This window comes from Sapajus apella, unplaced genomic scaffold (assembly GCF_009761245.1).
Source record: "Sapajus apella isolate SASKATOON/1434 unplaced genomic scaffold, GSC_monkey_1.0 scaffold32, whole genome shotgun sequence".
NCBI classification, from domain to species: domain Eukaryota; kingdom Metazoa; phylum Chordata; class Mammalia; order Primates; family Cebidae; genus Sapajus; species Sapajus apella.
In genome coordinates, this window is record NW_022436972.1 from 8,818,373 (window position 1) to 8,833,205 (window position 14,833).

At 32.0% G+C, this 14,833-nt stretch overlaps 1 protein-coding gene across 15 annotated transcripts in view; it reads left to right on the plus strand.

The window, feature by feature from the left end:
• NBEA (neurobeachin) overlaps positions 1–14,833 on the plus strand; it is a 713,110-nt gene that overhangs the window by 219,370 nt on the left and 478,907 nt on the right. For 12 of the 15 annotated variants that reach the window (XM_032294855.1, XM_032294857.1, XM_032294861.1 and 9 more), the window contains 5 exons: positions 1,251–1,431; positions 2,357–2,487; positions 5,013–5,120; positions 10,299–10,467; positions 11,897–11,992. In XM_032294855.1, coding sequence (XP_032150746.1) covers positions 1,251–1,431; positions 2,357–2,487; positions 5,013–5,120; positions 10,299–10,467; positions 11,897–11,992 — 685 coding nt within the window. The remainder of the gene's footprint in view (positions 1–1,250; positions 1,432–2,356; positions 2,488–5,012; positions 5,121–10,298; positions 10,468–11,896; positions 11,993–14,833) is intronic. The other 3 variants (XM_032294864.1, XM_032294867.1, XM_032294866.1) reach the window with 1 other exon arrangement.

Sequence of the window (14,833 nt, forward strand, 5' to 3'; positions counted from 1 at the left end):
TACATTTTATATGGCATTTAAAACTGAGTTTAGTTACATGCTTGCAGTAGTCACCTATCATTTTTATTGCCCACTTTGTGCACAAGAAATGTTTTGAGTATTTTGAGTTCTTTTTTGAATGTTTTCTGCTCACGTTTCCATGTTAATGCTCCTGCTTCTTCCAAGCAAGGAGAAGTTTAGGTATAAAGATGGCTATAAACAATGTCAAAACGGAACATTAAATAGGAGTAGATACTTATTATATAAGCTAACCTCATAGTTGAATTTATCATCTGGTTAAGAGGTAATGTTAATGGTATGGCTAGTGTTTCCATTTCAGAAAATTTCAACAATATTATTTTTTACTTATAAAGCATTCCCTTCCTTGGTTCCTTGAGCCACTGATAAAATGAGGGCTAATCATAAGGAACAAAAATAATTAACGTGCTATGTAGTCCATGGGGCAAAATAAAGTAAGAAATGTTAACATTGCTTAAAAGACTACAAAGTTATATATGTTAAGAAACATGATAGGTTGTAATATTCCCTCTGAAATCAGAAAATTAGATTTTATTGTAGACAATATTTTAGTGAAAGTACAGTTTTCCAATCTAGAATGCTATGGTTTTATTACTAGTGTTTTATAAGTCACGAATTAAATATCTGCAGATGAGTTAGTGATCTTGATTATTTTTACCCTAGAGTTTTATCGTATATGTAAAGTACCTAGTTGTTTCAGTTTATTCTAAAATGGATAAGAAATTGTTATTCTAAATTGATAGCCATCTCATTTTGATCCTAAGTTAAATTATCATATATTTTCCCTATTATTCATCATACATTTATAGGAAATAAAAATTAAAGCCTACCTTTTTATTATTGGGAATGAAGATTTTAGGAAAGAAATATCAATTTAAAATCTTTATACATTATAAAATAAAACAATTAGTATAAGTACATATATATAGTTCTCTCTAAGTATCTTTGTGAAATCATCTTAAGTTTAGAATGTCATTTTTATAACTAAAGACATTTAAAGCTAATGTTGATTTTAAAATGGGCTTTTCCTTTATTCAAGGATTATTGATAGGTAAAGTAACCAAATTTGGTAACCAGCTCTGGTGATTATATGGAATTAGTTGTTCATTTATTTTGTTTGTAAAACATGATAAATGTATTAAATTATGCTCACCTGTAGTAAATATGCATATGTATTATATTTCCAAATTTCCAAATTTTAAACAAGACTTAAATCTTCTACTTTTTTAAAGACGGAATTGGAAAATATTGAAGTGACACAAGGCATGTCAGCTGAGACAGCAGTAACTTTCCTCAGCCGGCTGATGGCTATGGTTGATGTGCTTGTATTTGCAAGCTCTCTAAATTTTAGTGAGATTGAAGCTGAAAAAAACATGTCTTCTGGAGGTTTAATGCGGCAGTGCCTAAGATTAGGTAAGTCTGTTAGAACAAAATGCAACAGTGCCTAAGATTAGGTAAGTCTGTTAGAACAATAGTGCATGTCAAGTAATTACCTACAGATCAGTTTCATAAATCCCTATGGTACCACGTAAAAAAATTTTTTACATACCACGTAAAAAAATTGATTATGTAAATTCATTATATAATATAGAGATTATATTGACATATAGAGATTATTTTTATAATTCATCAGAATTACTAAATTTAAAAAAAATTGTGTCTTCACACTGGAGGTGTCACAGAACTGGTCATCTTTAATGGTTTATAATTTGAAATCAAGAGTAAAATGTACTTGGAATTCTTTCAAAATCAGTAAGACTAACATTTGTCATTGAAGTGATTTTAATGCAAATCTGTTTATGAATCCACATTTGAAAAACTAATGCTGAGGGTAGTGTCTTACCCCACAAACATGTTAGATATACTTAATGCTGGAAGGTTAAAATAAACTATCCCAATCTTACTGCTTCTTGAGGTGAACAAATGTCCCTATTTAAACACTGTTAACCCATGTTGTTCACCTTGTATCTGTGTGGCAGTGAAACTTTTTTATGTTTTAAAAAAATTATTGATCCATAAATTCAGAACTGTGAAGTTCAGAGGGTAACAGAATAAGGAAGGATACATTAGGGGTTTCAAAGACCCTGGTAATGTTTTGTTTCTTCAGCTGCTTAGTGGTATATGGGTACTTTGTTTTATTTTTTAACTGCATGTGTATTTTGTAGGTACTTTGATTACTGTATTTCATAATTTTAAAAATTACTGATCTAGTTGATTTTAAGAGTAATAATTTATGAAGCAAGGGGAAAGAAAGGGAAAAAGTAACAAACTAGCAACTTTTCCAGGACACAAAAGTCAACAATTTATATTAACAATATGTTTTTGAATTTTAAAATAGTTTGTTGTGTTGCTGTGAGAAACTGTTTAGAATGTCGGCAAAGACAGAGAGACCGGGGAAATAAATCTTCACATGGAAGCAGTAAACCTCAGGAAGTTCCCCAAAGTGTGACTGCCACAGCAGCTTCAAAAGTAAGTAAACATTATTTTTTCTGATCAAATATAATTTACCTGAAAAAACTCTTTTTTAAATTTATGAGAACAAAATGCCATGGTACTGCTCAGTGATAGAGAACAAGGGCATTGTCATTAGGCAGTTCTGGACTGCTTCGCAATTGTGTTACCAAGATCAATTAACTTCTCTGAGATTTATGTGTTTTGGTTATTAAATGAAGATACTGTCAATTTCTACTTGATAAATTTCTTAGAAATATTATATCATAATTAGCACTAAAAAACTGTTATTTCTGTTTTTAATAGTCACATATTTTCACAGAGTTTAATGTATGAGTAATGCTCATTTTTAATGAGTAGGTATAATAGTCTACCAAAACTAATTGAATGCCCATTCAGTGAATGAATATTTTGAGATATACCATTAATTTTCATTCTAAATTAGCCCTCTTTATCATATGCTTAACTGGCTTTTGGTGTCACATCCAGTTTCATGAACATGCCTTTCTAGGTTCTGTGCCTGATCCTTTCTTGCTTCTCCAGCATCAGCTGTTATCCCGTTACTCTGGCTTGTGCTGTTTTAGTCATACCATAGATTTCATTCAGTTCATCAGAAGAAGCTTTCTCCCTTAACTTCTCAGACTTTTATATAATTTCCTTTCCATGAAATATTTATTCTTATTTTTTATCCAACTAAAATCTATGCAACTACTAGGTTACCTTAAATGCTATATTTTCTGAGGAAAATGTTGTTGACATCCTCACTAGCACCCTAGTCAGTCTAGGTTAGTTTCTTCTGTTTGATGTTTTCATAAAATTACATATGTCTGTTAGCACTCATTATATTTGTAATTACATGTTTAATATTGACACAGTAACTGCTCAATAGGTGAAGGTGTGTGAAGTAGAAGTTTAATTAATCTTTAAAGTTCTATGGCTTTAAACTTCTGCAGATGGCAAGCCAACTGACCACATATTTATCCTATTAGTTGGTTATTTGCAGTATTGTAGCTTTTTTCTTTTCCACTACTGTCACAGAACATTTGTAATTTGACTGTATATTATTTACTGCCCACAGGACTCCATAGTGCTCTTATTTGCTTGGGAAATTAAATACAAATGGATCATCAATAATGCCTGATATCATTTGTGTAGACATAGTAGACAGATAGTCACTTGAGGGCAGTGTCTGTGTTGTAGATCCTTATAACTTCAGAGTATTTATAGCATTTGAGTACTTTGTAAAAAGAGCACAACTCTAAAATCAGACAGTTCTGAGTATGTATTCTGGCTTTATAACTTAACTGGTTTTGTGACCTGAGATAAATCTCTTAACTTTCTGTGTCTCCGTTTTCTAATCTTTACAATGAATAAAAATCTTAATATACAGAGTGTTTGTATTAATTAGATAAAAAGTGATAATAGACTGACATGCTTAGATTTCTGGCATGGACTGAACATTCAGTTTTTACTGATTTGTTCCCCTGTCTAGCAGTTTGCCACTTAATATGTTCTCGGTGTACTTAGTTCAGACACCTTTGAGATGTAAGCTCTTCAGAAAATCAATTTATTTAGTATTTTGTAGATATTCTAAATAAAGTAGATAATAGAACGTGGTTAATAGAAAGTCCTTAAAGATTTTTAAGCCTGGTATCTCACTGATTGTAGAATATGGACAGAAAAGACCAGTGGGAAGGAAATTGGTAGTAATTTACTTGAGCTAATCAGTATTTCTCTGGCAAGAACTTTGGCAGTGAAAAATGGGTAAGAAGTGATAAGTGTAAAAATACTGGGGGAAGATTTGACATTTCACAACAATGAATGCACCTGAGTAGTGGGTTTCCCGCCCCCCTTCCCATGTTTATACATTTCTTATGTGGTACTTCAGTAAGTAAATTGGGTAATTTTTGAATGTGACAGGAAAGTTTCTTGCCACTAACCTTTGTGGACTTGCGTGAGTCCTATAACTTCATGTGACCTCATTTTTATACTGTGTGAAAAGGAACAATTAACACAAGCTTTTCCTATCTTGTTGTTTTTATAAGGATCAGGTTAAGGTTAGAGAAATATATAGAAAATAAAATATTTCTAATCTTAAAATCTGCGTTATAAATTCATTTATGCTATAAAATAGTTATACATATAAAATCTTATATAGTAATATAACAATCTCATGTATTATAAAAGCATGATGGATAAATGAATCCAGAGACTCAAAAGAGATTTGTTAACTAGAGATAGAGAAAGTGAGGCTCAGGAACTCTTCTGAAGTCCAAGATGAATGTTTATTCTACCATAATCTTACCTGCCTTTATGAGTCTATAGTGGTCACTGTGCTGATAAAAAACAAGAATGCTAGTATGGAAGCCATGACATGAGTAGAGAACAGAAAATGTGCCTTGTAGTAGAGTATTATTGTTAATAAATGTTAACTCAGAGAGGAGGAGATAAATGATGCGACCACTTTAGCCTGAATTAAGAAGTGATACTTCTATATATTTCCTGTAATATATTGTCTATTCACAATTCTGTTTTTTTTAAAGACTCCATTGGAAAATGTTCCAGGTAACCTTTCTCCTATAAAGGATCCTGATAGACTTCTTCAGGATGTTGATATCAGTCGCCTTCGTGCTGTTGTCTTTCGGGATGTGGTAAGTTATCCCTGATTGGTTTCCCTGAAATAAACCTTCTACTGTCATTTGTATGAAATAAGTTTTATAAGAAAGCTGCATATTAAAATAACATTCCCTAGTATCTGGGATTGTTGGTTTATTGCACACTTCTCATTATAAAATGGTTGAACCTTAGCTGTCTCTGAAAGCTTATTGATAATGTTACTTTTTAAAAAATGCTCTGAAATTTTGATGTAATTTGCTTGCATACTAAAAATAGGACTGGCCCTAAGAAATTATAATTCACTTTATCTTGTATCACCTACCCCTCTCTTAGTACTCCTTGCCTCATTTCCAAGTAATGAACATTTTGTTATTATTAATGTTCCTTACATTATGGATGAAAGAGATTAATTCATTAGGTGTTACTGACAGTTACTTTTGGAAGAGGGGCAATTAAAGAATAATCTGTACTTTAAAAATACAGGTATCAATGGGAATTTGAGTGAGAAAGATAGCTTAATAAAGCTAAAGGGAATAGGCAGGTTAAAGAGGTTTCATGAAACCCTCCAATCTTATGATCGCTTACTGCAGGTAAATAAATATAAAATTGGCCTTTCCATAAATTGCGTAGAAACATATATGGTGTTTCATATCAGATTTAATGTTGACAGCATTTCTTAACATAGTTATTATAAACCAGCCACTTTGAATTCTGTTTTTATTTTAGTTGATTCTTATTTAGTTGATGATTCTATATGAAATGTAGAAGAAAGTTTATATTTGAAATTTATATTTAACAAATTGAATGGCATGCTTTGTACATTAGAAAATGATTAAAATATATTAGGTTAAATAAAATAATGCTGTATGTTAGAATGTACAATAGAAAAATTGTCACTATGTTTAATATATACTAATTATCATAAAACACTAGGAAAATTCCAAACATACCAACAGAAAAATAGGTGACGAACACAAGGCAACAAACATGATAAAAATTCAGTATCCTTAGTTGTCAACAGAATGCAGTCATATTGTTCACTATTAAATAAACTAAAAATTTTTAAATGATAATACCTAGCATTGCCTGGGTGCAGTGAAACCTGCTCTGTCAAATATCACTGGTGTTTGAGCTTTCAAATAGCTCTTTGCCGATATGGTTAAAACTCTTACAAATATTGATGCCCCAGTGAACCAACAGAAATTAGTAGTTTTAGTCTGAATTTGTTTAACTTAATGTTTTCATCAGAGATACCTACAGGAAAATCAGCAACATTATAAATATCTAACAGTAGAATTTTTGCCTAAAAAGTCTTGGTCTAGTCAGTTAGCAGTAAGCTGTTCAGCCTTTAAGCTTATATTTTTGAAGGAAATTTAATGACAAGGGAAAATGATCATGATATACTTAAAGAGAAAGCAACAGCGTGTAAAAGTACATTTATTACACAAATATTATACATAATATTTGTGTATTCTTATTGTATGTACATATATATGTGCATCTTTATTTTAAAAAAAGACTGAAAAAATATACCAGTATTCTACCAATGATTATCTCTAGGTAAACAGATTTTATTCTTTTCTTTATCCTTTTATGCTTTTCTGTGTTTTTAGATTTTCTATAATAAATCTAAATTGTTTTTATAATTAATAAATAATGAAGGTAGTTTTTAAAAGGGATACTACATTAAAGTATAAAAACCACAATGTATAAACTCACCATAATCTAAACTCTAATCTAGACTTGGAAATAATATATCATTCTTACTGACAGTTTATCTAAAAATGGGAATAGTCATCATGAAAAACTGTGTTGTGAAAAGGATTTTCTTTTAACGAATGAATGAATAAAAACATGGAGCACATCTTCATCTCCAAAGGCACAGTCAGCCATAACATATGACATGCAGAAGGGGCTTCTATTCAAGATGACATTGTGTTTAAATTGTTAGTAAATTTTGAATTGGGTTATATGGTAGATTATATCATTTCCCTTAAATTCATGGATGTTTTATAAATATGTTGGATAACCCAGCAGTGGTTGTATCTGTGAAATATGTGATGAAAAGGGAATCCTTTGGAAAGGTCTGGGTTGGAATTCTGACTCTACCTTATACCAGCTGTGTGGTCTCAGTGTTTCTGAAACTTATGATAATATGGATTTAGTGCCTCATACATAATATAAACCCAATTAACACAAGTTATAGTACCTTGATGTTGTTTTGAAGGTACACCATGGCAACACCTAAAGCAGATAGAAGAAACATTATGTAGCTCATGTCTTCTCAGTAATAAAATACCTGAGCAAGTCAATTAATGTGTATCCAAAGTTAGTAATTCCCCAGTTGTTCAGCCTTTATGTATATTGAGCTTCATTTCTAAAGACAGAACTGGTAATAAGAAGCACAGTTGGCTTGGAGATCTAGATGTAAAAAAAAACCACACTAACTCTTTTCATGCCATATATAAAGGAAGTTGTAATGTAGCTGTGACAGCAGTTTAGTGTCTGTTATTTACATCTCTGCCACTCTGTAGTTGGCATTCATTCATTCATTTCACACATATTTATTGAATGCCTTCTGATAGCCTGATACTGAGTTTCTAGTGGTAGCAATAGAAGTATTGTGGTCTGTCACAGCTTAAGCTATGTGTGAATCCATTCTTGGTCAGTATCTTTTGTTAATCTGATTGCGCTTCATTTTCCTTTGTAATAACTGTTTAGGTATTTGATTTCCTCACTTCTCTCTGTGTTTATCCTATCAGCATTGTAATGCAAGGAATATGCATTTTAAACAGTTTGTAAGAAAAGTATCTTTAGAAAAGCTGTCACCCACAATGTATGAAACAGTAAATTAATAATAATTCAGAAGAGATTTTATCTCTTTGGTCATTTTCCCCGTTAGCCAGACAGTTTCACAATATTAAATCATCAGTTAATATGCCTTATTTGCTTTTGCCTACAAATGCACATAAATTATGAATCTTGTTTGCATTGTGCTTAGATGAAGTAATAAATATAAAGTGCCTGATAATCGAGTTACTAGAATTTATTGCTTTTTTTCCTTATTTCTTATTCTGCCTGTTATCTATGGGCCACAGTAACTGCTTTCAGTTTTGGTTTGAAAGTATCAGTTTTATCTAGCTTATAAAAGAAGCTTAATAAGGATTTACATTTTATTTCTTAGATATACTCTAGTGGTATTAGAGGTCATATCATTTAGACTTGATACTTACCATTATTTCCCTGAAAGAAGTTTATCTAGGCTTTTTGAATGGAGCTCTCAAGATTATATCCAGCTTGTTAGATTTTTGGAAAGCATACTCATTTTGAAGTTATCTCTCTACCAGACTACAGCCAGTGCTTCAACTATCATTGCTTTCTGACTTGGCCAGTTTTTTTCAGACCTTTTACCATTTGCTGTTCTGCTTTGGAAAAATTCCATTTTATCTTTGAGTTTGGAAATGAGAAGTCTGAAATATTGGCGTTATTTTAGAGGTCATGTTTCCTGTGCAGAATAGTGGGCTATTATTTCTTTTTAAAAATGTTTTATTTCCATGCTTTTTTGGGGAACAGTGGTATTTGAATACATGATAAGTTCTTTAGTGGCGATTTGTGAGATTTTGGTGCACCCGTCACGTGAGCAATATACACTGAACCCAGTTTGTAGTCTTTTATTCCTCACCCACTTCTCACCCTTTTCCCTCTGAGTCCCAAGTCCACTGTATCATTCTTATGCCTTTGCATCATAGCTTAGCTTCCACTTATGAATGAGAACACATGAAGGTTTTTTCATTCCTGAGTTACTTCACTTGGAATAATAGTCTCCAATCCTATCCAGGTTGCTGTGAATGCCATTATTTCCTTACTTTCTATGACTGAGTAGTATTCCATAGTATATACCACAGTTTCTTTATGCACTCATTGATTGATGGGCATTGGGCAGGTTCCACATTTTTGTAATTGAAAATTGTGCTGCTCTCAACATGCATGTGCAAGTATCTTCTTCGTATAATGACTTCCTTTCCTCTCGGCAGACACTCAGTAGTGGGATTTCTGGATCAAATGATAATTGTTTTAATTCTTTAAGAAATATCCACATTGTTTTCCAAAGCGGTTGTACTAGTTTATATTCCCACCAGCAGTGTAGAAGCGTTTCCTTTTCACCACATCCATGCTAACATCTATTATTTTTTTTATTATGGCCATTCTTGGCAAGAGTAAGGTAGTATCACATTGTGGTTCTGATTTTTAATAGTGACATTGAGCATTTTTTCATATGTTTGTTGGACATTTGTATATCTTCTTCTGAGAATTTTCTGTTATGTCCTTAGCCCACTTTTTGATGAGATTTTTTTTTTCTTCTAATTTGAGTTCCTTGTAGATAATGGCTATTAGTCCTTTGTTGGTTGTATAGATTGTGAAGATTTTCTCCCTCTCTGAGTTGTCTGTTTATTCTGCTGACTGATCCTTTTGCTGTTGCAGAAGCTCTTTAGTTTAATTAAGTCCTACCTATTTATCTTTGTTTTTGTTGCATTTGCTTTTGAGTTCTTAGGAAATTTTGCCTAAGGCAGTGTTTAGAAGGGTTTGTCCAATGTTATCTGTTGATGCAATCAAATACTTAATTATCTTTTTCTTGTACTGCCATAATCACACTACTGGCTCATATTTAGCTTGTGTAAATTCATGTTTTATGCTCCCCCATTGTTTATTTGTCCTCTGTTTTGTATTCATATAGTCTCTTGCTCTGGTTATGCTATGATTTTATATGTATTTCAGTTGTAGCTTTATCTTATTAATTTTATTCAGTTATAGTATATAAAAATTTGATATCTTAAAAATCCAGGACATTAAATTATTCTTTTCAACTTTGTGCCATCTACATATTTTATAAGTACACATACTATGTTGTTATGTAAGTAGTAGATAATAATGGACAAAAAAAGGACAAAGAATAAAATTTTATGGCATATGTAACAGAATTTTAATATTCTAGTTTTTGGAAATTACATTCTAACCTATAGATGATATATTTTGGGAGTTTTATATTTATAGTTAAATAATCCTTATTAAAAAACGTTATGGCAGATTTTCATAAAGGTTATATATCATATTTTGCCTCCGTAAAGAAAATGAAATAGGAGCAGTTTCTAGTGCTTTAAGAATTTAAACTTCAAAAAGTTTGAGTGTTAACACTGTCTTTGCATTTTTCGTAGGATGACAGCAAGCAGGCACAGTTCTTAGCTCTGGCTGTTGTTTACTTCATTTCGGTTCTGATGGTTTCCAAGTATCGTGATATCTTAGAACCCCAGAGAGAGACTACAAAAACTGGAAGCCAACCAGGTAGAAACATCAGACAAGAAATAAATTCACCAACAAGCACAGGTACTTAACATTGTGTAATTATTTGAATTTTCATCATGATGTATCTCCTTTTTTTTTCACTTTTACATCTAGATTTAAACTGGACCTCTTCATAATCACCTCAAATATTTATGAATGGTTGGTATAGAAATGCTAATTTAGTATTCTTTAATTCCACAAAAATGTATAAATGATATTTCTGCTTATTTACAACGTTCGTATTTTATCAGTACAGCTTTGGTTTCAATATTTCTCATTTATTAACATAAATCATTAATTTATACCACTATTATGCAAAAAATATTACTTTTTTAACCTTTATAAATATGAAAGTAGAAAGTCATTATAAAGTTGTTCAATGCCAAGAATAAGCCAAATATAAGTTTTTATAGCCAAGCTCAAAAGTTGCCTTTCTTTCTTTTTTTGCTGTATACAGTTAACTCAGTATCTAAATATTCTTTGAGTGATTTATAATCAAACAAATGTTCTAAACTTCATACCAGTGGCCTCAGCTAAAATCAAAGACTTCTGGAAAGTTAACATAGACAACAATGAACTACCTTGGGTCATGTTGCCTTTTTCATTTGCAGAAATTGCTCATGTTGCAGCAGTTCTTGCATTACTAGCTTTGCCCACTCTACTTGAATATCATAAACATAGTTTCTGGCAACTAATATTTTAATATGGGGCACCTTCTATTATTTTGATTTCCTGCCATGTGTTTATATCAAGGTTGTTTCTCTGTTGTTTGCAGTGAAACCTTGGTAACCTAATGATTGTTTCATGTACCACTGGATTAATTTGTAGTTGAAATTTTCTTTCCTAAATAAATACATATGATTTATAAATAAAATGGATGTTTTAAAAAGTGAGTAGAAATTAGTGGTCAAATCTCTGCATCTTGTTTTCCATAAGCATATCCCATTTCATATACCTTTTATTGCTGTCATGGAGATATGTATTGTGTTTTAGCTACAATATTTTGCTGTTGCATGATACATGTACTTTTAACACATAAACATGAGAATATTTCATTATAATGCTTTTGCTTTCACTTTTATTCTTCAAATTAAACATTATTCTGCCATTCCAGTTCATGTTGTTTCACCATTTAAAACACTACGATTTATCATCTTAATTCTTTTTCTTCATTTTTAATGCTTTTATATCCATTATATGTACAAAAAGTAATAGTATAGTGAACCTTGGAGTTCTGATTTTCTCGTGTATTTGTATGTCTCTGTGTATGTTCCTAGAATTACTCTACTTAACAAGTGTATTCTTTCCTTTCCCTTAATACATAACCTCTTTTCTTCCTTCAGAGATGCATCTGTTATTGCTAGTATTGTTTGCATGTTGCAGTAATATAGAATTGTCATGGATCTTCAGTGGACCATGTTGCAGGTTGTTACATGCTGGCTCAAATTTGATTCCATGATTTTCTCCACAGTTGTGGTCATACCATCTATCCCTCATCCAAGTTTGAACCATGGATTCCTTGCCAAGTTAATTCCTGAGCAGAGCTTTGCCCACTCATTTTACAAAGGTAATATTGACCTCATCTCCTGACCTGTTTGGGTATTCTTATTTCATGAATTGTTATAACATAAATATTCATGATATAATTGTTTATAAAACAAGTATATACCTCAGGTTTCATGGAGATATGATACGCTCTATTTATACCTGGCTATTGAGAGCAAAGTATAGGTTTTATATTTGTATTTTATTACATTGCTTTAAATATCATCTATAAATTAAGGATACCTAATTATATGTATATTAATATACATAGCGGTAGCACTCAGGAGAGTCACACTTTAGTAGTAGTGGGACTAAATGAGCCCTAATGTAAATATAATATGTTTAAAGGAATGCGAAAAGTCCTTATCAAAAACCACAAAATTAAATGTTAGACATCGAACAAAAATATGATGCATAAGCAAAAGAAAAAAATCAGTGAATAGAAACAGATTTTGAGACAACAGAAATGACAGAATCATCAGATAAGTACATTATAGACACCATTATATGCATATTAAAGATGTTTTTCAATTTAAAGGAAAAAGTTAACATATTGAGGAGAGAAATGGAAGATAGAAAGCAAAAAAAAAAAAGAAAAGAAAATTTTAGAGATGAAAAATACAACAGCCAAAATGATAATATCTCTGGGTAGGAGTAACATGAGATTACTGACCTCAGCCCAAAGGATTGTAATAGGTAGAATTCTGTGATAGCTCCAAGATTTTCCTGTGTACACACTCTGCAAAATTCCTGGGATGGTGTTTACTCTTGTGATTAGGTTATGCTGTATGGCACATTGGCCTTTAAGAAATGGTGATTATCCAGGTGGGCCCAACCTAATTGCATGAGCTCCTTAAAAGAAGAGAGTTTTTTCCTCTGGTCGCACAACAGGAAGTCAGAGAGACTTGAAATGTGAGAGAGATTTGACATGAAGGAGGATCTTTATTGCTTAGATGGAGGTGACCACGGAGCAAGGACCTGAGAAAACCACATAGGAGCTAATAGCACTCACCATCTGACAGCCAGCAAGAAAGCGAGGACTTTAGTCCTACAGCAGGAAGGAACTGAATTCTCCAATAAATTAATGAGTTTTGAAGAGGACCCTGAGCTCCAGGTGATACCGTAATTCAACATATTCCATAACTGGCTAATCGTATGGAACAGCAACTTTTGGAACAAATAAAGCTGGCAAAATATTTTTGTTACAACTTGATGAATGTACAGATACTATTTTTATAAATGTGCAGCCTTTGAACAGCATGATGAAATGAAGGGAAAAATATTTTTTTCAACTTCACTGCTGGCCAATAAACACATCTAGCTCTAAACTGTGCAAACCAAAAAAAAGGAAAAAAAAGCATGAGATTGTCAGCAAACATCATCTGGAGTTTGGTAGAGTATGTTCTAAAGGCTCTGCTCTGGAAAGTATCCTGGAGTATTTGCCCATATCAAGGAGCCTATATCAGACTATTAATGCATGTTGTCAAGAAAGTCTTGCTGTAGAAACAGTTTCAGTTAAACTGAACAGAGGTGTTAGTAGCATAATAAAATTTTGAATTACTCTAAGGACAATGTGGTAAATTTGCTATTATCCTCTATATTATGTGATACTCTGGCAGCTTATCATAGCTGTTATTGCATGCTGTGGTGTAGTGGTTATTGGGAGAAAATGTCTGTCAATTATTTTTCATGAACTCAATGCTTCCAAGCAGGGAAAGATATTTTTCCATGGTAGGTATGGTCAAAGAGCACAAACAAAAGTTAACACAATTTCTATGACATGTTTCACAATTTAATAATAATTATTGGCTCAACTTGGTGATGCATGCCTATAATCCCAGCACTTTGGGAGGCCAAGGAAAGAGGATAGCTTGAGGCCAGGAGTTTGAGACCAGCCTGGGCAATGTAGTGAGACTCTGTCTATACAAAAAAATTAAAAAATTAACCAGGCATGGTGGCCTGCACCAGTTGTACCAGCTACTCAGGAGGCTGAGGTGGGAAGATTGCTTAAGCCCAGGAAATTTAGGTTGCTATGAGCCAGGATTGTGCCTATTGCACTCCAGCCTGAGCAATAGAGCAAGACCCATTTTCAAAGAAAGAAGAAATTCTCAAGCATTATGATCTTTAGGAATGATCTGATTTTGTTCATTCTTCAAAAGTTATCTCTTGTCATTTTATGGATTGGGTAGACTATTTTATGTTTTATTTTTTAGCAATAGAAGATCCATGGATAGCAAATTTGTGGATCTGGAATCAATTTCTTTCACTGAAATATAATTTATATCTTACTACAACTATACAAGATGTAGAAGAGTTTTCATTCCATCAACATACCTGTGTGACACTGCTTTCTCCTCTTTGAGTGTTATTGAAATAAAACAAAAACAATTTAGATATTTATTATCCCCCTGAGTAGCTTTATTGCCAGTTCACCTTAGATGAAATAAATTAACAAGCAAAAGCTCATTGCCAACACCATAAACTTTATTTATAATCACAATATTTGTTCAAAATATTCATATAGGCATTTTGGGGGTGGGGATCACTCTTTACCTAAAACTTTTTGTTTAGCTATGATGTGTAATGAAGAAAAGTTACAAGTGTAATAGTGGTTGTCTAAATCACCAGTTCCCTTTCAGTGAACAATACAGGCTGTTTTTATAATTGTATTCTTCTTCTTTGTGCTATTCTTGTATGATTATGTTTATTGATATGTAATTTTATGTCTCCTGAATCAAATAACCAAACAGTTGGGCTTTTATTTTGTGTAGTTTTAAATTTTTTTATTTTTTCACTAATTTACCACAATTATTTTAATAAATAAAAATTTCTACCTTATTTTCTAAATGTGTCAGTGAATAAT